We start from the raw sequence: 26,529 nt of genomic DNA on the forward strand, positions 1-26,529 counted from the left end.
AAGGGGGAAGCAGAAAGCCACTGGGCACCTCCATTCCCTTCCTCCTTCCTGGCTGCCAGGATGTGAACTGTGCTGCTCTGACACGCCCTTCACACAGGACAGACAGACAGACACTTCTAAAACTGTGAGGGAGGAGGGAGGGAGGGAGAGAGAGAGAGAGAGAGGAGGGAGAGAGGGAGGGAGGGAAAAGAAAGAAAGAAAAAAGTAAGGAGGGAAGGACGAGCCAGGAAGGGAGGTGTTCTGCAGGCACCATTAGCTTTCAGCCTGCCATAAAGATCCCTTGAGGGAAGTAAAACAAACCTGCTACCTGCTTGAGGAGAGGAAAGGGAGAGACTTCAGAAAGAGAGAGTTCCACATTTTAGCTCAAAAGCATCATCCAACCGCAAGAAGCTTAATAACACGGTCTTGTAAGACGTGGCTGTTAAGACATGCAGTCTGTGGCCTGTACATGAATTCCAACAGTCTGACACCATACATTTGGAAAACCAATTCAATTTGTTCCAGACTTAAATTTCTAAAGTTATTATAAAAACGGTTGAGTAAGGGCAGCTCAGCTGCCAAGCCTGATGACTGGAGTTCAGTCCCTTGGACCCACATGATAGGAGGGAGCCAACTCATGCCTCCACACGTGTGTCATGGCACAACACACACACACACACACACACAAAGCAAAATGAAATAAAATTTTTAGAAAACAAGATAGCTGAATAGACACTGCAGTACCTGACTTGGCCTTTTCTGCTTTACATTCTTCTCTACAGCTATGGGCTCTCTTTCCCGTCTACAGTTCTCTGATATCTGTACGACAGACCACTCCATCTCCATTTCTCCAGCTCTAACTTCGCCTTTGTCTGTGTTATCTGAGCATCTCACTCACTTCGCATCCTGAACCCCGTCACTCTTTCTCTAGACACATTCCTTGTCAGTGAGACGGCAGAGGAAGCTCCTGCCAAGTCTACTCCTCTACGCTGTCCTCCTTCTGAGGCTTCGAAACAGCTGCTAAAGCTCCTAACATGGGGTTGCTTTGCGGAAGTCAAATCTGTCAGAGCGAGCACTATTCTAACGGTGCCCAAGTTGTTGGCCAATCTGGACCTGACATCGCTCTAGTACACAGGGAACAGCCCAAGATTCAGATCTTCCCTGGAACGTTAAGGAGACAAGGAGGTTGCTCCGGGCTGAAAACAGAACAGAGATAACAGCTGAACCCCCGGCAGGAACTCTCTTGGTTATTCTTGAGATGGCAGGTGGCTTTCCAGGTGGGTGGAGGAGAGAGTATAGTGAACACAGATGTCTCTCTTTCTCTTCCTTCCTTCTTTTTTCATCTTTCGTTTATTTATGTATTATTTGGGTGGTTAAGCCAGTGTTTGCAGAATGCCCCTGTTGGAGGGTAATGCCCATTGCATGAATCTTGGCAGACTGCAGGGCCACCACTCCTACTGTGGAAGCTTGGAGGGCCAGGGACTTCCCGTCTGTCTCCACCCTGGAGGCCTGAGCACATGGTGACCTGACAGTCGGAGTAAGAGAATGGAATTTACTCTGGCAGCATCAAATGTCAGCAGGGCAGCACAGGACGTCCAGCACACGGTGCCAACAGCTGTGACCAGCCAGACTGTCCCTCTAGTGAGAAAAAAGCTGCAAATTTCATGAGGTGAGTTCAGCTTTAAGGAAATAAGTGATTTTTCTGAAATTAGATGAGGAGCAATGAAATAATGTTTCCTTTATAAGTAATTCTTAACTCTCTGACACTTCATTCACAAAGTTGCTGGAGTATGTGGCTTAATACACATGTCCTAGTTGAATGATAAAAATATAACTGACCAGTGAGTTCCAGGACAGCCAGGACTACATACACAGAGAGACCCTGTCTCAACAACCAAACAACAACAACAAAAACAAACATGTAGTTGAAATAAACATAGTAACTGTGGGATTAAAACTTGGAAGATAGGACCAACAAGAAGGCTCAGAGAACGAAGGCCATTGCTCCAACCTGATGACCTGAGTTCACTCCCTGGGACCCACAGAGTAAAGGAGAACTGATCCCCACAAGCTGTCCTCTGACATCTACACTGTGGTATGTGGCACCCACCCCCAACACACACACAAATAAGTAAATAAATGTAAATAAAACTTTAGAAGACTTGGAAGATAATGCAATGTATTATTTGTTTCTATGTTCATAAAGTATCAATGAATAAACACAAGAGATTGAGATGAATATAGCATAGGAATAAATGTTTCACAAGAAATTGCAGCTTCCTGTTTTGGAGAATGTTAAAAGTTTCATTCAGCCGGGCGGTGGTGGCACACGCCTTTAATCCCAGCACTTGGGAGGCAGAGCCAGGTGGATCTCTGTGAGTTCGAGGCCAGCCTGGGCTACCAAGTGAGTTCCAGGAAAAGGCGCAAAGCTACACAGAGAAACCCTGTCTCGAAAAACCAAAAAAAAAAAAAAAAAAAAAAAAGTTTCATTCATCGGTTCATTCTATTGCTTTGGTTGTGATCGTGTGTAAATCCTGATAATCATGAAGACTCTCCACATTAATGTCGGAAAGGCTCAGAAAATCAACTGACCTTTTATTAAGACAACCAATGAAACTATAATAGGTTCTTTTTGTGCCAAGGATTAAAAAGAAGAGAGTCTGGTCATGTAGATAGGTTGACTGAGCGCCTGCTGCGTATACATGAGGCCCTGGGTTCACTGTCTACCAACTGGGCGTGGTGGCACCTATCTCCATTCCCCTGCACTGGGGATATAGTGGCAGAAGGACCTCAGAAATTCAAGGTCGTCCTGGGCTACAAAGTGATTCCAGACTAGCCTAGGATATCTGAGACCTTGTCTCTAGTAGTAGTAGTAATAATTAAAAAAGAATAAATGAGTAAAGCATACTGGGTAGAAGGTGAGAAGGGCCATAGGCGAAGGAGGGAACAGAACACATCTGGTTGAGGCTATCCTGATGCTCAACTGCATTTACCATATTTACTGCTAAACGATTTCATGGGCTCTTGATTTTTTGTTTTCAACAAGTAGCTGGATACACGCTGGTAAATGCTAACTATTTGGCCATTTGACATATTCCTGCTCTGAATTCCTTTTTACTTTTTTCCTTCTGGGCTGAGGAGTGAACTCAAGGCCTTGCATATGGCAATACACTTTTAACTAAAAACCAACAGTTCTTGGGAGCCAGAGACGAAGGATCAGGAATTCAAAATCAGCCTGGGCTACAATAAAATGTATTCTCACACAAAAAAAGAAAGCTAAATAAAAAGCTGGGCATGATGGGGACTGCCTGTACTTCCGGACATACCTCGGGAGGCCGAGGCATGAGAACCATCGAGGGTTCGAGGCCAGCCTGGCTGTCAAGTTTGTGACCCTTGGGTCGGACAAAGTCTCTGAGCGGTCACGGCAGCTTCAGCCCCGCTCCTTCCTGGACCATTTTGGGAACCGGCAGGACACTATGGAAGTTGCTTCTCCAAACACTGGCGTGACAGGCCGGGCCTCTCTCGACGCCTCAGGGTCTCCGAACGGCGACAACGAGCAGCGGGACCCACGACCCACACCTTGTCCCCGCCGGCATCCCACGCGCCGCCCAGGGGCCTCCGCCTCCGGCTCGGACTTGGGCCACGCCCCCGTGGTCTCTACGCGAACAGAAAGGGAGCACGAGACCGGGGACCGTCCTCCGCGCCTCCGCGGGCACGTCGGCCCAAGCGCAGGGCTCACCCCCACGGCGCCCTCCGCAAGCCGACCCGAGGAGAGCGCGCGCGCGCCGGGCCACCCTCGTGGGCGCGGGGACCGCGAACCGCCCGCCTGGCACGAGCGTCGGGGCGGTGGCGGCGGCCCACAGAAGGCCCAACCTCCCATAGGCCTGGGCCGCTCAGGGGGCGGGCTCTCGCAGCCGAAGCTGGCTGCGGATTGGTGAAGCCTCCTCGCCGAGGGCTCGGATTGGCGGGTGCCTCGGGCGTCCTCCGCGGAGGGGCGGGGCGGAGGGCGTGGCGGGCGCTCGGTCTTTCCTCCCGCTAGAGCGCGGGCGCCCCCGGGAGGCTGGCAGGCGCCGCCTGGGACCCCGGCCCAACTCCCCGGGCCTCTCGGGACGCGCGACGGTTCGGTTCGAAGTGAGGTAAATAGGCCGTAGCCGGCGCGAGTGTCGCGGCGCCGAGAGTCGAGACCCGGGCCGCCCCCGCGCGCTTGCGGCGCGGCGTGGGGCCCTGTGCGCGGCCCGCGGCCTGGAGGGCACAAAGGCTGGCCGGGGTGGGGGCGCCTCGGGCCTTGGCCTCCATCTTGCGGGGCGTGCGGGGCGGAGGCGAGCGGCGGGGCCGGGCGGGCGGCCGAGGGCCGGCGCGGCCTGCGGAGCGCGCGGGGCCGCACATCTGGCCGGCGCGCAGCTGGGCGCGCGTCGACCTTGGTGGCGGGGGATCGGCAGGTCACGGCCGCTCGCAAGTCGGCGGCCGCTGCCTCCCTGGCACAGTGAACGCAGCCGCGGAGGAAAGCAAGGCGTCTCATTTGTTATCTCGAAGATCTGTTCTTGTCAGCTGCCACCTGTAAACCAGTCCCTGCAGCCCGGGGGCACATGCCTCAGACCTGGTAGAAGTCCTTTATAATTACCAGCCCAGGTTTAATTCAGTGTGCGGTTTATAATAAAAACGAGCGGGAAACGGCCAGTGCCGGAGCAGGGTAGACCTCACTGGGAGTTGATGGGGGTGCGAAGACGCGAAAGGGGATGATCTGATACCTCCTGACAGCTTGGGACACTTTTTCGGTTTGAGCTTGGTTACAATAAATACAAGTCACTTCTCATTCTCTCCAGCAGTCTGGGTTAAATTCTGAGTCACTTGGGAATAGTGGAAGGAATTCAGCCTCACATCAGGAGAGCTTTTAAAAAGTTTTTCCCTACCCTTCTCTTTTTCCCTCAACCTTCTCTGGGCAGCCTTTATGGGCCTCTGTTTCGACACATGGCACTGTGTTGTGGTTGCCCCAGCCCCTAGCAGGATGCAAGGTCTGTGAGGGAAGGAAGCCGAAAGCTGAGAAAACAGGAACTTTCAAATCCTTTGAGTTGTTGGGTTATTCTTACAGGTTCGGGGAGCCGCTGAGCTCTCCGAATCGAATCAAACTTCAATCCCTTCCAAGCTACTAATTCTGGATAAGTTAACTTCTTTGTATCTCAGTTTCCTCCTCTGTAAAGTGGAATTCAGGCGCAGCACGACCTCCTCAAAAAAGTAGGTAGGTAGAATGATAGTAGCAATTCCATGGATTATAAAAAACCTAAGATTAAAAAGAGGTATTTCAAGGGACCTTTGGAGCACTCGGGAGGCAGGGGAAGGTGGATTTTTGAGTTTGAGGCTAGCCTGGTCTACATAGTAAGTCCAGGATAGCCAGAGCTAAGTAACACAAGAGATTCTGTCTCAAAATAACACACACACCCACCCCCAAGTACCAACCTGCCAAAGTATCAGAGATTTATTTTTCTAAGGTCTTAACATCCATTCAAGATCAGTAAGTGAGAAATAATTGGTTAAGTTTACAGTTGTATTATTTATTTTTGAGGCAGTCTTCCTGTGTAGCCCAGGCTGCTCTGATTGGGCATTCTTCCTGGTTCAGCCTCCCTAGTGCTGGAGTTATAAGATAGACCATCATGCCTGGTTTAGTGAATCATGTAGCCCAGGCTTGTCTGGAACTAGAGTTAATCCTTCTGCCTCAGGGTCCCAAAGTGTTGGCATTATAGGCCTGATGCCCAGCTTGATAAACTCACTTGTAATTAGTCTCTTAATCATCATGTAACAGCAAAGGGATGAGCCACTTGTCACTTGTCTGCCTTCAGGGTAAGATTGACTGTAGGAGTACAGAGAGCCCAATGTGACTGAAAAAACCCTGAGGGTGAGAGTCACCAAGGAAATGTAGAAACAGCATATGAAATTGAGTTGTGAATAGCTTCTTTATTAATATGTTCTCATGGAGAAACTGTCTTATTGTCTTCAAAGTTTCTCACAGACAACATGAAGAGTGGAGGAAACCCTTCTGTTTGCTAGGCAGACAAATGTGGACCATCACCCCTGGGCAATACTGCCTCACTTTGGTTCTCCTGTGTCTCAGGAAAGAGACTGAAACATATATTCCTTCCATCTGTAATTCCCTTTGGCATGCCTGCTTGTCTTTAAATTATCTCTCCCTTCCTTCCTTGTAACTCAGAAGAAAGATTCAAGTATGCAATTCTGGTTTTACTGTTCCAAAATTTACCTTGACTCCTCCTAAGGACTCTTACTCTTTCTGGGGTTCCCCAGACTTTGACATTCTGTAGCTAACCATTAAAATTGGGCCACAAAGGTGAGCTTTTTCAGGTGTCTGCTGCACAGGCATACATGTCTTCCTGTGTGCTGCCCTGTGCTAGGCATGTACTCCGTGGTCATAAAGCCATTCTAGTTGAGCCTTTCGAGGAGGCTGTAACAGTCCCGCTTACTACCTTGGGGTTTGAGGAACAGAAAGAACTGTTTAGCAATTTATCTGAAGATCCTACTATGCGGGTTCAGATTCCAGGCTCTGGGGGCTTAAGACTGCATTCTCAGCAAACTCTGAGGTGATGTGGATGCCTGGTCCTAGATTACACATTGTTTTGGTTTTTCTTTTTACAGCTGAGTCTGGCTTCACACTCTAGTGGTCCTACCCCAGCCTCTAGATGCCGGGATTAGAAGCATGAGCCACTGTGTCTGGCTGTAGGTTACACTTGGGCAGATACTAACCTAAGGGTCTGCATTTGCTTTTTGTTTTTGTTTTTAAAGCTATGGATTGGTTTTAGTTTACAATTCTGGGATAGAACTGTGCTTCATCCCATAAAATATATTCCTTTTGAGTTTAACTTTTAGAATTACTGGTAAACGGGTACTATTCATTTATTGCTGTTGTTGAGGTTTAACCCAGTTCCCTTGTGCATATTAAGCATGTGTTCTACCACTGAGCTTAAAGGTTTTTTTCATTGTGCGTACGTGTATGGTTATGTGTGCCACAGCGCATGTGTAGAGGGCAGGAGACAGCCTCTGAGAGTCCACCCTCCTTCCACTGTGAGTTCCTGGGATTAAACTCTGGGATTCAGGCCTGCATGGCAAGTGCTCTTACCCACTGGGCCATCTTGACATTGTTGGTTTGTTTTTGTGAGATGAGACAGGGTTCTATTTTGTAGCCTTGGCTAGTCTGGTACTCTGTAGCCCAGGCTTGCCTTGAGTTTCAGCCACTTCTCTAGCCTTAGCTTATTTAATTCTGGGAAAATATGTGTGGCCCCATACCTGGCTTATTTTGTTTGTTTGTTTGTTTGTTTGTTTTTTGAGACAGGTTCTCTATATAGTCCTGAGTGACCTGGATATCAATGTGTAGACCAGACTGGCCTGGCTTCGAATTCACAGAGATCTGTCTGCTTCTGCTTCCCTAATTCTGGGATTAAAGGCTTGTGCCATCATGCTCGGCTAAGTTCTTTGTCTTATTCCTGAAAATTACTTGAGGTATCTAAGGTACTAGCCAAATTAGCCAGGCCAACCTTCAAGTCTCTATCCTCCTGCCTCAGCCTCCTGAGTACTGGGATTGTAGGTGTGCACTACCACTCAAGCTCCCTCTAAGGCTGGAGAGATGGCTAGGTAGTTAGGAGTGCTTTTAGAAGATTGGTGTTTGGTTCTCAGGACTGTGTCAGGTGACTCACAGCCTCTAACTCCTCTCCAGGGGTCTTCTAGCTTTTGTAGGCACACACACTTGTGAGCATACAAACACATCAATAAAAAATAAAGTTCAAGTATGTATGTATGTGTTTGTGTTTGTGGTCTGTGTGTGCGCGTGGTTGGGTACGTGCCTTGGTGTTCCTGTGGAGGTTAGAGGACATCCTTGAATGTTGCTGCTTACCTTCCCCTTGGCTTTTAAGACAGTCTCTCTTGTGTTTGCTGCTCTGATGCATACCTGCTCCAGGCTTACTTGCCCATAAGCCCCCAGGGGACTCTCCTCTCTGTTCTTCCCTTGTCATAGTAGTGCTTGAATGACATGCACCACCATGTCCTGCTTTTCCGTGGGCTCCAGGGTCCAAGCTGGTGGCCAGACTTGTGCAGCAAGTACTTGTACCTGCTGAGCTAGTTCTCTGGCCTTCTAATATATTTTTATTGTAATAAGTTTTGTTTTTTTAATGTGTGTGCCTACTTGTCTGTATGGACATTATGTGAGTACAGGTGCCCACCGAGGTCAGAAGAGGACATTAGAGTCTCTAGAACTGGAATTACAGGTCACTATGTGATGCCCAAGGTGGGTGCTGGAAACCAAACCCAGGTCCTCTTGCAAGAGCAATAAATTCTCTTAGCAGCTGAGCCACCTCTCCAGCCCTGTAACAAGATTCCATTGAGAAGATTTTGTGCGTGTAAGTGTTTTGTCTTTGTGTTTGTAAGTGTGCCATGCCTGTGCAGTGTGCCCATGGAGGCCAGAAGAGGGCATTGGATCTCTTGGAACTGGCTCCCGTTCACAACTGGATGGTTGTGAGTCACCACGTATGTGCTGAGAACTGAACCCAGTTCTCAGAAAGGGAGAAATGAGGTAATATTATAATCTCAAGAAATAAATAAGTTTTAAAGGGTACTGGGGCTAGAGAGATGACTCAGAGGTTAGGGGTTCTAGAGGACCCAGATTCAGTACCCATGGGGCCTCCCAACCGTCTGTAACTCCAGTTCCAGGGGATCTGACACCCTCTTCTAACTTCTGTGGGTACCACAGACACAGACATACACGGAAGCAAAATAGCCATATATTTAAAAGGAAAACAAGTCTTAAAAAGAAAATAGAAAGTGGGTGCTGCTCAGGAGAAACAGCGTTTCTGTTGACAGTCTCTTGGGGAGTCTGCACACAGGATGCTTGATACTGAGTGCCTTTTTAAAAAAGATTTATTTTATTTTGTGTGCATTGGTGTCTGTGTGAGGGTGCCAGATCTCTTGGAACTGGAGTTTGCCATGTTGGTGCTGGGAATTGAACCAGGGTCCTCTGCAAGAACAGCCAATGCTCTTAACTACTGAGCCATCTTTCCAGCCCGTGAGTGCCATTCTTAATAGTATAAGTACATGCCTTTAATCCCAGCAGGCAGAGGCAGGTGGATCTCTAGTTCAAGGCCAACCTGATCTACATAATGAGTTCCAGGCCATCTAAGGCTATATAGTGAGCTCCTGTCTTGAAAAAAACAAAGCCACTGGTCGCCTGGGTCAGGACCCTTCTGGGTGTGTACTCTGTCAGCTCTTGCATGCCCCAGATCTTGTCTAGTGGGCCTACGTGAAGATGAAGACCTCAGTAGGTTTTTAGCAGCCACAGCCTGTGACCCTGGCAGCCTATCGCTCTTCCCCATTAGAGTTCAGCTCTGGGGTCTCCTCTCCTGGCAGTAGTAGGGGCATGTGAACTGTTCCAAGCTTCAGTCCTGCAAACACATGTTTGTATAGCGATTGCACATGGTAGTCACCTTCCCTTGCCATCACACCCTGCAGCTGTCCTTGTATGGGGCCCAGGCCCTTTCCTGGGGCCCTCTGTTGCAATATGAAGAGACTCTGATAGTATGCACCAGGCCCTGGACCACCACTGCCTGCCCGTGTCGAGGCACCGCCAATGCCCCATCACAGGGTCACAAGGCTGAAGCGTTTTTAAATTTTCAGTTTTTTGAAAATTTCATATAGGGGCTAGAGAGATGGCTTAGCAGTTACATGCACTGGCTGCTCTTCTAAAAGACCCAGGTTCAACTCCCAACACCCACATGGTATCTCACAACTGTCTGCAGCTCCAGTTCCAGGGGATCCAACCCTCTTCTGGCTTCTGTAGGTACTACATACATATGATGCACAGACATACATTCAAGCAAAATACTTGTAAAACAAAAAAAAGTAAAACCTCTAAAATAAATTTTAAGGAAGAAAATTTCATGTGTATATACAATGTATGTTGATTATATCTATCCCTCACTCCAGCTCTCCCCAGGAATTGCCATCACATCAGCCATTTATTTTGTGTGGAGTTGGAGTTGGCACACATGCGTATGGTGGTCAGAGGACAGTTTGTGAGAGCGTTTCTCTCCTTCCTCCATTTGGGTCCTGGGGCTTGGTGACAGGTGCCCTTACCAGTTGAATCATCTTGCCTCGCCCCCTATGCTGGCCCTTAACTTAGTGCTGTGATTACAGAAGCCTGATGGATAAGGGGCAGTCCTGTGAAACAGCTAACAGTGGAAGCAGCTTGAGTTCTGGACAGCAGTTCCTGCTCTGCCCCAGGGGCAGAGCTTGAACCTGGTGATCAGATGGTCAGCCTTCAGTGTGTCCGTGTGTTTGACTTGCTGGACAGAGACAGTCTGCTGACTGCTGAGGCTAGAGAGCTTAGGCTTGAGGGATAGTCAGAGCTCAGCGAAGCTCCTTATAGAATGGCAGTTTCACATCTCCAGAGCCATCTGCAGAGCTGTGATAAGATAGGACATTGACCTTGCTATGAGACTATGTGGTGATCCTAGTCTGCCAGCCAACAGGCAAGTAAGTATCTGAGAAAGGGAGGGCAGGCACTCAAGTAGCCTGACCCCTGGCCTCCCCAGCACAGTGATCTGTGGAGACCACAGGTAAAGAAAAATGTAAAGAAGCAGTCCCAGGAGGAAGAAGGGAGTAGATACAATGATGCCCCAGGGTCCTGGAGAGGATGTGATCCGTGGACATGCCACAGGAGACACCATAATCATACTTTGATTTTGTCTGCAGGGCCCCAGGTCATCTACCCCATGGGGAACGATAGCCAAGCTAGAGCCCTGGGGGTTCTAGGACCTGCAGCCAGGGAGGGAACAGCTGGAAAGCAGCTGCTTTTGACCACTGGTCACCTGCCTCTTTTTTTTTTGTTTTTTGTTTTTCGAGACAGGGTTTCTCTGTGTAGTTTTGATGCCTGTCCTGGATCTCACTCTGTAGACCAGGCTGGCCTCGAACTCACAGAGATCCACCTGGCTCTGCCTCCCCAGTGCTGGGATTAAAGGCGTGCGCCACCACCGCCCGGCAACCTCCCCTTTTTTTTAAATCTATGGCCACAGTTTTGCTGGTGCGCACCCTGCACGCAGCCAGCCAGCCTCAGGGCCCTCTCAGGCCTGTCTTCTCTTGTCATCCCAGGTCTGCCCTCTTCCATGCTGCCGTCCTGCCTCACTTGGCCTCTACTTTGACTCTTAGAAACCTTGAGGCCACGTGTCCTCCCGAGTTCAGTTCTTGCACCATTCCTTTCCCCATTCTTGCTTGTTAGACACGGTCTGCACTGGGTATTTGTGGCATTTCTCTCTGTCCCTGTGACTCGTGTGAAGTTCATTGTCGAGGTCCTAAACTGAAAGCACAGGTGGCTGTCAGTGGCCGCAGGTACAGGGACAGCACTTGTCAAAATGGAACTGCTGCTGACAGCTGGATAAATGCAGTTGTTTCCAGGGGAACTGATTTAAAGAATCATCGCAGGAGATTTTTTCTTTGTTGAGAGACCCGCTCTTGGTGAATCACTCATCCATCTAAGTCAGAAGTGAAACAGTGCCCCGCCCCCCTGGCCAGTCCTCTCCTCGGAGCTCTGAACAGGAATGTGTGGGAAGGAACTAGACAACTGGGACAAGCTTGCTTGAGGGCGATGCAGCAGATACCAGGAAAGAGCAGGTGTCACACCCCTGGTGTTAACATACACATGATGCTGAACATAGTTTTACTGTGGGACAGCAGAAAGCCACTTGGTCACTCCTAGCCTCTGCAGGTTCTGGGAACTCATGGAGGGCCTTAATAGTGAATTTTAGAGGGCTCTGGAAGATGCCAAAGCATGGGTGGTCCCTCGGTTAGCAGTTCTGTGCTGTACAGGCCTTTCTCAGAAAGAGGGACAGATTTCATTGTTTATTTTCTGTGCTGGCAGTGGCCAAGGTCATAGTACACCTGCAAAGGAAAGCTGCATGTGTGGGCTGGAGCCTACTCAAGAGAGAGGCTAGGTAGGCATCCGTAGGGACAGGGCTACCTAAGCCTTTGGGACCCAGAGTATTCCATGATGGGTCCAGATGCCAGCTCCCATGAAGCTAGCTGCAGCAGTTGGTGTTTGCCCTGCTGTGTTTGGTCTTGCTTTGGTCTTATTCCTTGCTGTCCCCCAATTCTTCCCTTTGGGAATATATATTCTATACCATTGTATACTGGAAGTATATAACTTTGTGTTTTATTGTACAGGAGCTCACAAATTTGCTGAGTTTCAGAAGAGAATCAGCTGTTACACACATAGACACACACACACACACATACACACACACACACATCCCAGGGACTGGAGTTACAGATGGTTGTAAGCCATCATGTAGATGCTAGGAATCAAACCTGGGTGCTCTGGAAGAGTAGTCAGTGCTCTTCACCACAGAGCCATCTCTCCAGCCCCTAGCAGTTACATGTTTAAACAGTGTTGGAATTGTTTTTGGTTTTTCGAGACAGAGTTTCTCTGTAGTCTTGGCTGTCCTGGAACTTACTTGTAGACCAGGCTGACCTTGAACTCACAGAGATCCACCCACCTCTGCCTCCTGAGTGCTGGGATTAAAGGCGTGCGCCACCACCGCCTGGCTTGGAATGGTTAAAGAGTGTGAATTTTTTTTTTTTTTTTTTTTTTTTTTTTGGTTTTTCGAGACAGAGTTTCTCTGTGTAGCTTTGCGCCTTTCCTGGAACTCACAGAGATCTGCCTGGCTCTGCCTCCGGAGTGCTGGGATTAAAGGCGTGTACTGCCACCGCCGCCACCACCACCACCACCCCCCGGCAAGAGTGTTAATTTTTTATGTTGGACTGAATGTATTTTGCATAATGAGATGGCTGTGAATCTTTTGGGGGTGGGTTACAAGGGAAGGAAGGTGATGGCTTTACAGCTAAGTGTGTTTGTGTGTCAAGTTGACAGGCAGTGGAGTTAGGATGGTTACTGTTGTGATGTGGAGTTATGATGTTATGAGTTAGGATGTGGAGTCATGTAGGAAACTGTCTTTTAGGTGCACCTATATCGGATTATTAGATTGGGTTAATTGAGGTGGGATGCCCCCTTGGCTGTGGCTGGGGTCCCAGATGGTGAGAAGGAAGAGAGCTGAGCCCTGTCATTCCTCACTTTCTGCTTCCTACTGCAGATGCAGTATAACCAGCAGCCCCAGGTGCTCCTACAGACTGCCCCACAGTGACGGACCACACTCCTGAGCCAGCTTCCTTAGCTGCATGACCGGCATTTGTCACAGCAACAAGACAAGTAACTGACACAGGATAGAACAGGATTTATCAGGCAGATTAATAAATCAGGTTGTAAAGGATTTGACTTTCCAAACTGGGAGAATAACCACCTATAAAGTACCATTTCAGTGAAAATCATTGACTATGAGGCCTTTTTAAAAGAAAAACTGTTTATTACATTGGTTTTTCTGCAGCCAGATCACTCTCACCTCCTGAACTTGGAATCGTGTACATGCTGTGGAGTCAGGGTCAGAGCTGTGTGGCTCCAGAACCCAAGCTCTTGATGAACCAAACAAGGATAAGTGAGAAAACAAACCAAAGGCACCCAGAGCAGAAGAGGGTGGAGAACAGGAGGGAGACTTTGATGAGAAGTTTCCATGGAGCCACATCCTCACCGTGGGGCTCTTCAAACAGCTGTACATATTACTTATTTGTGTGTGTGCGCGCGCCTGTGTGAGAGCTTGTGCATGTGCATGTATGGCCCACAGAAGCCAGAAGACATCTGATCTCCTGGAACTGGAGTTACAGACAATTGTGAGCTGCTTGCCATGGGTACTGGGAATAGAACTTGGGGCCTCTGGAAGATGAGGCAGCACTGCAGGAGTGGGTGAGGGTGTATTGTGAGTGTGTGTGTGTGTGTGTGTGTGTGTGTGTGTGTGTGTGCAGGCCAGAGGACAGTTTGCAGTTGCTCCTTTTCCTTGCACTTTGTGGTTAGGGCTTGACCTCAGCTCCGAATTTCAGATTTTACCTGGTGTCTTAGTTACTGTTCTGTTGCTATGAAAAGACACTATGACAGCTAAGGCAGCTTAGAAAAGAGAGCGTTTAATTGATGGCTTATTTACTGTTTCAGATGGTGCTTCCATGACTGTCATGGTGGGGAGCATGGTAGCAGGCAGGCAGGCATGGCACTGGAGCAGTAGCTGAGAGCTTACATCCGGACCAGAAATTGGAGGCAGAGAGTGAGACTGGGCCTGGCATGGACTTTTAAGACCTCAGAGCCCACCTCCAGTGACACTCTTCCTCCTTAACAAGGCCACACCTCCTGATCCTTCCCAAGCAAGTTATACCAACTAGGGACCAAGCATTCACATACATCTGTGAGGGCCATTCTCAATCAAACCACCACACCTGGATAACAGGGCCTCTGGCCACTTAGTTAACCTAGTTCAGGATTCAGCCTCCTTGCAGGTTACTTAGGAGGGTTTACTCAGCAGTCTTTGAGAGCTACAGTAGCTCTCCATGCTGCCCTCCCTAGGACAAGTGTGAAACCTTTTGTGAATAATGACCTCCAGGCAAGACAGAATTTTTAACAACTTGTCATTGAAACAAAGTAGGACTGTTGAGGTGGCTGGTCAGGTAAAGAAAGGTGTTTGCTGTTAAGCCTGATGACCTGAGTCTTATCCCTGGAAGTCCAGAGGGTAGATGGAGAGAACAGACTCTTACAAATTGTTCTCTGACCTCCATGTACGGCATGGCATGGCATACGCATCTGCTCGCATTTATACTGCAGGAACAAATAAATACTTTTTTTTTTTTTAGGTATTTGATCCTTGCCTTGCTCAGCTTCATTTTACTGCAGGACCAAGTCTTAACACCATTCTTGTTAGGGGCATTAGGGAGCCGTGACCATTGAGAGTTGATAGAAATGGAGAAAGAAGTAGCAACCAGAAAATGATAGCTAGGTTGTCTTCATCCTAAATTGTCCATCTGATAGGTCAGCTGTAGTTATCCAAAACTGGTGCCGGGGCTGGAGAGATGGGGTGGGTCAGCAGTTTGCTCGCTGATCTTCCAGAGGACCCTTGTCAAGCAGCCTGTAACTCCAGTTCCAGGAGATCGGATGTCTTCTGGCTTCTGTGGGCCATACGTGCACATGCACAAGCTCTCACACAGGTACACACACACGCTCTCACACAGACACACGCGCACACACACAAATAAGTAATATGTGCAGCTGTTTGAAGAGCCCCACGGTGAGGATGTGGCTCCATGGAAACTTCTCATCAAAGTCTCCCTCCTGTTCTCCACCCTCTTCTGCTCTGGGTGCCTTTGGTTTGTTTTCTCACTTATCCTTGTTTGGTTCATCAAGAGCTTGGGTTCTGGAGCCACACAGCTCTGACCCTGACTCCACAGCATGCACACGATTCTAGGTTTGGGCTGTGAGGGCAATCTAATCTGCCTTTATCTGTCACCCCATTGATAGCCAGAGTTGATAAAGTGGCTCTGGCTGGTCAGGCAGGTGTCCCCTTTCTTCTTCTCTGTGCTGTGTGTGTCCGTCATGGTTGAAGGGGACGGCTTTGCTCTAACATGAGGACTGCTCTTTGATAAGGATAGCAGTAACTATGCTGTCCTTAGGTCTCCAAACGAGCTCCGAGGATTCTGGGGCCAATCCCTAGTACTCTTCTCTTTTTGTGGGGAGTGAGGGGAGTCCAAGGTTTTGAATGGTATGTCCTGCCCTGTTCAGCACTTTTATACTAAAGGTGTATGTGTGGAAATACCTGTCTGCATATGTGTCGTGTGATAGGAGTCACACACAGAAACTAACAGCACTGCTTGCCTGCAGAACTGCTTGAACTGCCCACTGTTTGTGGGACTGTTCAGTGGTGAAGACTTCGCTTGTTATGTGAAGGGTTGGGTGCTGTTTCTACCATAAAAAGGAAACAGGGCAGGGTCTGATTAGCCCCTGAAGGATCCGGGACTTCCAAGAGTGAGCTGATTGCATTTCAAGTCCATGCTTTTCTCTGCAGTCACGTCAGAATGGCCTGGAGCCCCATGTGCCGGGTTGGGGAGGAGTAGAAATGTCATAGTCTACCTGGGTTGCATTTCCTGGTACTAAAGCCAAACTGGATGGGCCTGACATGGCCACTCCTACCCTCCTTGCCAACTTCCTGTGTTGCCACTTGCAACCTCCTTTTCCACGCTAGTCTCTGAGGGAAATAAGGCTGTTCCTGTCCAGGTTTGAGTCTTGAGGTTGGTCCCAGTGCTCTGCAGGTGGCTTACTGCCAGGTTAGACATCCCCCTGTCATTCCACCAGTGCCCAGACCTGCTGATGCCAGCCTAGTATCCCTCTGTTGTCCTGGAGCACTCTGTAGATCCAGAATTCCTGTGGCGCTTTCCTTCCTTCCCCCAGCAGCTCCCTCACCATGACTGCCTGGGCTACTGTCCTTTCTCACATGAATTCACCCGCTGTCATCCAGCTTTCCATGGCTTCCTGAGGCTGCCGAGGTCAGCTTACACTAAGGCAGCCCAAGAAGGGGTGCTGATCTGTTGCTGGTCATTGGATCATCATTGGGGCTCCATCTGGTCCACAGTCTGGGTGTGGTTCCTGTTCCCACCAAGAATAGTTAGGAGCATCCTCCGGAGCCCAGTAGAAGCCCAGGCATACCTGAACTTGCTATCCTGTAGGGTAGAAGGGACAAGACTCAAGTTGTTAACCAACAAGCCGTTCCGTTGACATGAGAGCACCCCTGGGGGCTGTGCATGGCAAAGACCAGCTAGACATCTTAATGAGGTTGGGGCAACACACATAGGGCCCAGGTGTGTCTCTGAATTGCATCTGGGCTGCACACTGAGGCAAGGCCTTGTGCTCCAGCCCATTTCATTTCACCTGAGTGAGTTTGGTAACCACAAGAGGGCTTTGTGTAGCCATCTCTCCCTCCAGGCTGTCCATGTATAATGTCAAGAACAGCAAATGGGAAACTAACCAGTGCGAAGAATGGCCCTAGGAAATAATGACCTGTTCTGAGATTTGCAGAACTGAATAGCATCTTCTGAGCAGACAGTTAGGGTCAAGTGTGTCTTTAATCACAGACCTCCACCTGTGAGAAGGCACCCGCTGGCCTGCACTCACCCTTCCCACGTGTGTACTCCTCTCCCTTCAGCTCCAGGCATGGAAGATGGCCTTGGAATATGTGTCTTAAACCCAGATCAGCTGGTTTATAATACTTTTTTTCGTCTGTTGCCTGGTTTTTTGACTTGTGCAGTAGGCTGGCCAAACCTTTTGCGTGGTCACACTGTCCTGACTCTAAGGAGACTATACCACAGTGACAGAGGACAAAGTCGTGTACTAAGGCATCCTTTTTGGAAGGATCTGGGCTGAGGAAAAGCCAGAATGTGGAACTTCCTTTGGCCAGTGAAGTTTGTCTTCACTTAAAATCAAGGTTTTCCTGGACACATGAAGAAAATTTCTTTTTCTCTCTCCTTTCCTTGTTTTGTAGGTTCCTGAAGGCTTCAAGGAAAAGCCAATTTAGGGAAGGCTCCATGGCCCTAGGTGAAGATGTGGCCGAGGCAGACGCATCTGTCAACACGAAGGTCCCATCCTGTGGCAGGTGGAACTCCGGGGAACAGGAGCTGCTGCCCCCAGGACTTGAGCCACAGCAGCCCCTGCATCTGGAAGTCAAGGGAGGGCCGCCGTGGAGGGCTGAGGCTGATACCTGCTGCGTCTCTGGAGTTTTCTGGTCACAGGCCCACACTGCCAGCGGAGAACCGGTGGCACATAGGTCTGAGCCTGCCCTCAGTGGCCCACTTCCTTCTGCCAGCATGGAGACTGGAGACTTTCATCTCTCCGGAGGAAGCCACGTAAGTACTGAGGAGTTGAGGCTGGAACTGAGCCAGGGCAGCCTTTGGGTATGCACTGTATTCCCTTGACTGTTCCCTGCCTGTCACTGTAAGGTGAGAGTTGTGGGACCCTGGCTACAAGGTGTTTAACAGGTTCCCTTGGAGAGTTGGGCCTTGAAGTCAGCAGGGGGTTCTGTGCAGTATCTCCTGTTCCGGAATCACTGGGGACCTCTTAAGGACAGTGAGAGTTCATCAGGGGCCTGCTGCCCAGAGGACTAGGGTCAGGGACCTCTTAACAAGGGGACCCCCATCCTGCTTCTGATTTGGTGATCTGAAAGCTCCTAGGGGACCCTAGGGAGACTTGGTAGAGGGCTGTGGGTTCCCAGGCCAAACCCTCTTGGGACTGCTCAGACCCTGAAGCTCCTTTAATGAGCAGCAGCATCTCTGGCCTCCGTGACTGGAGACCCCAAGGTAGCAGTCTCTCCGTGAGAGCCACACAGGCAGAGAATCCTGCCATGCCCTAAGGCCAAAGGCAGGTCTCTGAATCTTTGAATCCCTTGTAGTGGGAGAATGACCAGTGGTCTGCTCCTCTTGGCTCTGACAACATCATGTTCAGCCTGTCAAGGTCCAGGGACAGCTTTGATTGGTGCTTTGTTCTTTGGCTGCTGCTTGCTCTCTTCCGGGAGCCCCGTCCTGTGAGAAGGCTTGAGCGTGACTGGGAGGGAATAGTACCTAGCCCACCTGTTGAAAGCAAGGGTCAAGGAGGGCCCTGGCACCTCTAAGTCCTGTTTGTTGGGTCAAGAAGCAGGTCAGCAAGCCCGGAAGTGGCTGCTTGTCAAGAGAGGCTGTGGTTTCTGTTCTCTTGTCTGCTAGTGAGGGGCTCTTAGTGTTTTCTCAGTGAGTCCTTGGGGAGGCAGTGCTGGTGCTGTGTCCACAGGGCAGGGAAGGCAAGCTCTCTCTCAGTTGAACTTCTGGAAGGTGGGACAAATAGTTCGTTAACATCGGGTCAGTCTGGTTCCGAAGTCCTTATGTTAGTTATTGTCTTCCTCTGGGCTCAGTTACTCACCGAGATTAAAAATCCAGAGTAAAGAAACTGAGGGACTCACTTTGCCAGAGTGCACGGGCATGTGGGCTGAACAGGGTGCCCCCTGGTGGAGCCTGCTGGATCTCCTGTCAGTGGTGATGGTGGGGGGGTGGGGTGGGGGGCTGGGAGGGCGGGGAGATGAAAGGAGAGGCATTGATTCCCAGCTTCTGCATGCATAACTGGGTTCTGCTCTCACAAAGTGAATGGATAACTTTTGAAAAGATGGGTTCGGGATCAGTTGCAGATTTCCCAGGGTAGGATGGGTCTTGGTACTAACCACTAGCAGCAGGAACCTGAGATCTTGCCTGAATACTGTTCTGGACACACAGGCACATCTTGTAGTCATCTGTCTCCCCTTCCTTCCTTTGTTTTCTCAGGTAAGTGTACTTAGTAGGAGGTTTGGCCATAGGATCCTTAGACCTACTTTGTTTTCACTGAGACCTACCCCCACTCCCTTCTCTCTACCTCAAAGAAGAAAACTGTTCTTTTAAAAAGAAAGTCTGCTTATTTCCACCTCAGTGCCTTTTCCCTTGTTATTGTAGATGGAGGAAAACAAGCTTCCTGCCTCCCAGGACCTACTTCAGAGGGTTAAAGTCCTTGGAACTATAACTGTTTGCTCAGGGCATGATGCGGACCGAGAAGACGACCTGTCCCCAGTTGATTCACCTCAGGTGCTGGGCCTCAGCCAGCAGCTTCACATCTCACAGGGGAAGTCCATGGAGAGCCCAGGTGCTCCTCAGCTCTCTGGCAGAAGCATCTCTGCCTCCTCAATGGGCACCAGCCTCCAGGATCACCAAGAGAAGGCAGAGCCTCAAAGTAGCGCCTTTGCCAAGGTCTCCTCTCAGGAGTTGATTGTACCTCAAGGAGCCCCCTCTGTGGTGGGGACAGGGCCTCAGCCCCTGTGGTCACCACAGCCTGTGCCTCCTGGGGGTGATGCTACTGGCCTGGGTAAGAGACAACTCTCCTTTCAGACAGAGTACTGGGCCTGTGTGCTGCCAAATTCTCTGCCTCCCTCTCCTAACCGCCACTCCCCACTCTGGAACCCAAATAAAGAGTATGAAGATCTCCTTGACTACACTTACCCACTGAGGCCTGGGCCTCAGCTCCCAAAGCAACTGGAGCGTCATGTGCTGGCTGACCCTGTCATGCAGGACTCGGGTGTAGATCTGGACAGTTTTTCTGTCTCCCCAGCGAGCACTCTCAAGTCTCCCACTAATGTCTCCCACAACTGCTTATCAGCAGAAGGACCTGCTCTGCCCTTTTCTGGAGCCAAGGACCCATGCCTTAAGCGTTGGCCTTTGGGAGTATCCCAGAAACAGGACAGCATAAGCCTGGCATCTTGGAACCAGCATGCATCAACCCCTAGAGCCTCAGGCACTGAGAATGCTTCCTGGGAGAAGAGAGAGGCAGCCCGGAGGGACACAAAGGACTCTCCACCTACAGGCAAGAAACTCAGTGTGGGCTCTCCCCAGCTGAGGAAAAAGGAGAGGGGGTTACCCTTTCCCAGACTACAAAGGGAGAAGAGAGCCTGCCAGAATGTTGGGCATCCCTCCCGTGTGAAGCCTGGGTGGACATCAGAAGAAGAGATGGGAAGTGATGATGAGTACCTTGCCCTGCCCACCAGGCTGACTCCGGTGTCTAGTTTGGTGTCCAGCTTAGGTGCCATTCCCACCTTCGTGAGCCTCCCCACTGGGGCTGCTGAGGAGCACAGTTCACTGGAAGTCTCAGACAGTGATGGGCCAGTGTCCCCCACATTGGACTCCAGCCAAAGGCAGCATCCTTGTGGTGCTGCCTTCCAAGGGCCTGTGGTCCAGAACCCCTGCTTCGTGAACTCTGTCCATCCTGAGGACTCCACAGGCAAACGTCGCATGATGAGCAGCCAGGCCCTCGGGGTCTCTTCTGGACTGCTGAAAACGCAACCCTCCTTGCTAGCTGCATCAGACAGGTGGCTGTTCTCAGGGCCAGTCGCTGGAGAGAAGCTTCCCCGGAACACAGGGCAGGAGAAAGCATCACTGGTGCAATGTGTGCAGGTAAAGATGCTCAGTGAGAAGCTTCTGGAATAAATGTTCTTTCCCCAGTCCACCAACAGCATGTCTCAACATCCCCAACATACCCCCCCCCCCCCCCCAAATACAGGGATTCTCCTTTAATGGTTGTAAGAAGATGGCAGAGAAGTTGGGTCACATGTAGCACCAATGTTACGTGTGCCTTGGTGATAAGGAAGTTGATGCACACTTTTTCACTGTGGTGCAGGAAGTTAGAACCCCTCATTCATCATGTGACAGCTTTCTGAATAGAAAGTTTAGTGGTTGACAACAGTCCTGTATTTGTGGAAATATTAAGGCCACTCCACGTAGTTAAAAGGGAGGTTTATTTTGTGGGGTAACTTACAAGTGAAGGGATAGGTTACAGGGTTCAGGAAAGGTGTAGTGCAGTACAGCGGTGTTCCCTGGAGAACTCTGCTTGGTCTACCTCCAGCATCCAGGGACCAAGAGAGCTGGCACATCCGGATCTCGGGTCTTACGGCTCCTCTCTCGGCCCCGCCTCGTAGGCGTGACAGTTACCGGAAGCCTCAATGGGGGTAGTACTTCCAGGGCAAAGCTGGAACAGCTGCTCACTACAGTCCTGATCCAAAAACTGGTTCGTGTGGCGAGCGTGCTCTTCTCGGCTGCTCCTTGTCCCTGTTCCTCCATAGTTCCATTCTCACCCTCAGGACTGTGTATTCTGAGCCTTTGTTTTTGGTGTCACCTGGCTGAGTATGGCATTCATTGTCCTGACGGGACGTCTGGAGTCATGGGGTAGAGGTGGAGACAAATGACCCTGTGAGAGAAAACTCTAGAAAGATATCTGTATGCCAAAATGGTGAGATTTCTAGCATTCAGACAAGGTAAACAGCAGCTCACTCAGGTGCACCATGTGGACATTGTTTTTGTGGTACTGGGCCCTGAGCATGGTAGACAGACTTAATCACTGAGCTCTGTCCAGCCCACCATGTGTTCTTGTCTCCACAGACATTTTGCTGTCAGCTGGAAGAGCTGATCTGCTGGTTGTATAGTGTCACAGAAGTTGCTGACCTCAATCCTCCACCCAGGGCCACTCTTACGGGTCTCAAGGCTTCTCTGCAGCTTTACCGGGTAATGTGTGGTCCTGGCTCCTGGCTTGCTCGCGCCTGAGACGGAGGTTAAGTCACTTCTTACAAAATAAAATCTCAAGTAACTGGACTCTTGTAGCTCAGTTGACTATTTTATCTGAATAAATCTAATCAAGATGCCTTCTTCAAATTCTAAATTTTGAACACTATAAAGTGAGTGAACTTCCAGACCAGATAGAGGAAAATTATATTTGTCTTGAATCAGAAATACTTTGGAGGGATTTGCATGGTACTTAGGCAGATCTCTCAGCGTTAGAACCCTAAGTCTGGCATTTACAGACAGTAGTCACGGGTGACGATCCAGTGACGTCACATGTGCACCACAGCTGTGCACTGGCTGCCACACAAGGCAGTGGAGACACAGATCCCATCAGCATCACCAGAAGTTCTTCTCGACTGGATTGGTACTTTTGAAACAACTATACTGAATCCAAGCATAGACCAGGCAGTGTGATAGGATAGGACAGATTTAAGCCAAATTTAACCCAAAATCTGACACCAGTTTGTGCCTGTGTTTGGGGATTAGGATTTTATTTTATGCCTGTTATTGAGGTCTGTTATTTCAGACCTGTGAATTTTAGTTAATGATACTAAAGTATATTGAAATGGAGAGTAATTCCTGTAACTGCTACCTCAGGTAAACGTGGCTGACTTTGACCACATGGTGGCAGTGTGTGTGGTCCAGACCTGCTGCTAGTCTGGCAGGGAAGGGGAACCCAGATCAGATCTCTGTAACCTAACACTGAGTCAGCAGAAGAGGGTGAGATTGACAACCAAGTTCTGACTCAGCGTCATGGGGGCCCACACCTCATGGACGGGAGGGCCTTTGTGTTCTGCCTTTGCAGTCTACTAAAATCTAGCCTGGGCTGGCCAGCTGTCCTGCCGTGGCAGGAATGCTCCTAGATACAGCATAGAAATAGAGAGAAACTTGAGGAAGGAGAGGGAGGCTGAACCTAAAGATTCTCTTGTTCAGACACAGCCGGTCTGTGCCTGCCTGGAGGGAGCCCTTGCCTCAGGGAGCCTCAGGGAGAGGAACTGCTCTGTCTGACTTACCTCAGTAGCCTTTCCTGGCCTGACTGAACAAGCATAAAACTTCTCCATCTGAGCCCTCGTGACCCTCTGTGACTGACTAACTTCTAAGTAGCCATCTACAAGCATCGTGCATTGTAGCCAGCCAGGACCTGAGCCAGGAGCTGTTCCTGCATGTCAGTCAGGCTTAGGCCTCTGTGTGGACACAGCTATGTCAGCATGCTCACACCTTCCTCGGAGTGGGACAGGACTGAGGAAGGAGCTCTCTTGGCTCTTGCTTAGACCAAGACTGAGTGCTCAGATTTGTGTGGGCTCTCATTTTGACCAACCCACACCCTCTCCTTTCTGTCCCTGTCCTCACTCTCTGTACCTGTCCTCTCTCTCTGTCCCTGTCCTCTCTTTCTGTCCCTGTCCTCACTCACTCTCTGTCCCTGTCCTCCCTCACTCTCTGTCCCTGTCCTCACTCACTCACTCTGTACCTGTCCCTGTCCTCACTCTCTCTCTGTCCCTGTCCTCACTCTCTCTCTGTACCTGTCCTCTCTCTCTGTCCCTGTCCTCACTCTCTCTCTGTACCTGTCCTCTCTCTCTGTCCCTGTCCTCACTCACTCTCTGTCCCTGTCCTCCCTCACTCTGTCCCTGTCCTCACTCACTCTGTCCCTGTCCTCACTCACTCTGTCCCTGTCCTCACTCACTCTGTCCCTGTCCTCACTCACTCTGTCCCTGTCCTCACTCACTCTCTGTCCCTGTCCTCACTCACTCTGTCCCTGTCCTCACTCACTCTGTCCCTGTCCTCACTCACTCTGTCCCTGTCCTCACTCACTCTGTCCCTGTCCTCACTCACTCTCTGTCCCTGTCCTCACTCACTCTGTCCCTGTCCTCACTCACTCTGTCCCTGTCCTCACTCACTCTGTCCCTGTCCTCACTCACTCTCTGTCCCTGTCCTCACTCTCTCTCTGTCCCTGTCCTCCCTCTCTCTCTGTCCCTGTCCTCACTCACTCTGTCCCTGTCCTCACTCACTCTGTCCCTGTCCTCACTCACTCTCTGTCCCTGTCCTCACTCTCTCTCTGTCCCTGTCCTCCCTCTCTCTCTGTCCCTGTCCTCACTCACTCTGTCCCTGTCCTCACTCACTCTCTGTCCCTGTCCTCACTCACTCTGTCCCTGTCCTCACTCTCTCTGTCCCTGTCCTCCCTCTCTCTCTGTCCCTGTCCTCACTCACTCTGTCCCTGTCCTCCCTCTCTCTCTGTCCCTGTCCTCACTCACTCTGTCCCTGTCCTCTCTCTCTGTCCCTGTCCTCACTCACTCTGTACCTGTCCTCACTCACTCTCTCTGTCCCTGTCCTCACTCACTCTCTGTCCCTGTCCTCACTCTCTCTCTGTACCTGTCCTCTCTCTCTGTCCCTGTCCTCACTCACTCTCTGTCCCTGTCCTCCCTCACTCTGTCCCTGTCCTCACTCACTCTGTACCTGTCCTCACTCTCTCTGTCCCTGTCCTCCCTCTCTCTCTGTCCCTGTCCTCACTCACTCTGTCCCTGTCCTCACTCTCTCTGTCCCTGTCCTCTCTCTCTCTCTGTCCCTGTCCTCACTCACTCTCTCTGTCCCTGTCCTCACTCACTCTCTCTGTCCCTGTCCTCACTCTCTCTCTGTCCCTGTCCTCTCTCTCTGTCCCTGTCCTCACTCACTCTGTACCTGTCCTCACTCACTCTCTCTGTCCCTGTCCTCACTCACTCTGTCCCTGTCCTCACTCTCTCTCTGTCCCTGTCCTCACTCACTCTGTCCCTGTCCTCACTCACTCTGTCCCTGTCCTCACTCTCTCTCTGTCCCTGTCCTCACTCACTCTGTCCCTGTCCTCACTCACTCTCTGTCCCTGTCCTCACTCTCTCTCTGTACCTGTCCTCTCTCTCTGTCCCTGTCCTCACTCACTCTCTGTCCCTGTCCTCCCTCTCTCTGTCCCTGTCCTCACTCACTCTCTCTGTCCCTGTCCTCACTCTCTCTGTCCCTGTCCTCACTCACTCTGTCCCTGTCCTCACTCACTCTGTCCCTGTCCTCACTCACTCTGTCCCTGTCCTCACTCACTCTCTGTCCCTGTCCTCACTCACTCTCTGTCCCTGTCCTCACTCACTCTGTACCTGTCCTCACTCACTCTGTACCTGTCCTCACTCACTCTCTGTCCCTGTCCTCACTCTCTGTCCCTGTCCTCACTCACTCTGTACCTGTCCTCACTCACTCTCTGTCCCTGTCCTCACTCTCTGTCCCTGTCCTCACTCACTCTGTACCTGTCCTCACTCTCTGTCCCTGTCCTCCCTCTCTCTCTGTCCCTGTCCTCACTCACTCTCTCTGTCCCTGTCCTCACTCACTCTGTCCCTGTCCTCACTCACTCTGTCCCTGTCCTCACTCTCTCTCTGTCCCTGTCCTCCCTCTCTCTCTGTCCCTGTCCTCACTCATCGTCGGCTGTGCTTGTACTTCATCTTAACGCAGTGGACTTGAGGCAACATCTAAACTACCTGGAGCACAGGAGGATAAAGTTTGGGGCACAGGAATACTGAAGACAAATCCAAGAGTAGAGTCAGCACCCTCAAAATACTAAGCAGTGAGGTCTGTCCTGGGTCACAGTTCTTGCTGGCTAAAGAAAGGTTTTTTAAAAATTAGCTACAGCTGACGTGGTGGCACAGGCCTTTAACCTCAGCACTCAGGAGCCAGAAGCATGCATAGCTCAGAGTTGTGGCCAGCCCAGTTTACATCGTGATTTAGGACAGCCAGGAATGTCTTAAGAAAACAAAAATAAAAATCAGCAACGATGTTTTGTAGCTGTGAGGGAAAACCTGCTTGGGATGAGTTTTTAGTAAAACATCAGCTTCCCTGGTGCCGAGGTGTTGCTATAGAGGTCCCCAGAAAAGGGGCATAAAGGTAAGGCCCCAGCTCTGCGTGGCCAGTGCAGTGTGACAAACTGTTCTTACCTACCATGGTCACTCTAAGGGTCGATCCCCTCCTCTGAGTTAGAGAACATGAAGTGGGGTACAGAATATAGAGTCCCACTCCAGCCTGGGCTTGATGGTACAGGGCTAGGACCCTGGCACTAGGGAGGGTAAGGAGGAGGACTCTGTAGAGCAGCCTGAACTAAATCAAGACCCTGTCTCGGAAAACAAAATCCGTGAATAATTTTCCATGGACTCAAAGACGCTGCCCCTAGACTAGTCCACTGGGGGATTCAGACTGCACGGTGGCTGTCTTCCATGTCGAGAAGTCAAGTACTAGGGAGAGAGTTCATTTCAGACGACTTTTATAAGCAATAGTATTGAAACTTTTTTTCTTTCCTGATGTCTTCAGCAATTTAAGAAAGATATAGACAAACATCAGTCCCTGACAGAAAGTGTCCTGGAGAAGGGAGAGACTCTTCTTCAGTGCCTGACGGATAACACCCCAGGTGGGTAATCAAGAGCTTTGTTTGCTTGTTTATTGACACATAATGTACTTAGCTATGGGTCCAGTGTGATATACGTGTCCACT

General features: G+C 50.2%; 1 protein-coding gene across 3 annotated transcripts in view; it reads left to right on the forward strand.

Annotated features, from left to right (window-relative positions):
• Nucleotides 1-3,990: 3,990 nt before the first annotated feature.
• Cep68 (centrosomal protein 68) overlaps nucleotides 3,991-26,529 on the forward strand; it is a 31,871-nt gene continuing 9,332 nt past the window's right edge. Inside the window, exons 1-5 of one of the 3 annotated variants that reach the window (XM_052734753.1) lie at nucleotides 3,991-4,115; nucleotides 17,424-17,784; nucleotides 19,390-20,877; nucleotides 21,859-22,027; nucleotides 26,350-26,446. In XM_052734753.1, the coding sequence (XP_052590713.1) occupies nucleotides 17,467-17,784; nucleotides 19,390-20,877; nucleotides 21,859-22,020 (1,968 nt within the window). In that variant the 5' untranslated portion in view covers nucleotides 3,991-4,115; nucleotides 17,424-17,466 and the 3' untranslated portion in view covers nucleotides 22,021-22,027; nucleotides 26,350-26,446. Of the gene's footprint in view, nucleotides 4,116-17,423; nucleotides 17,785-19,389; nucleotides 20,878-21,858; nucleotides 22,028-26,349; nucleotides 26,447-26,529 lie in introns of those variants that run through there. The other 2 variants (XM_052734751.1, XM_052734750.1) reach the window with 2 other exon arrangements.

The sequence above is a fragment of the Peromyscus californicus genome, unplaced genomic scaffold (genome assembly GCF_007827085.1).
Source record: "Peromyscus californicus insignis strain IS unplaced genomic scaffold, ASM782708v3 Scaffold_13__1_contigs__length_99412109, whole genome shotgun sequence".
Classification (NCBI taxonomy): domain Eukaryota; kingdom Metazoa; phylum Chordata; class Mammalia; order Rodentia; family Cricetidae; genus Peromyscus; species Peromyscus californicus.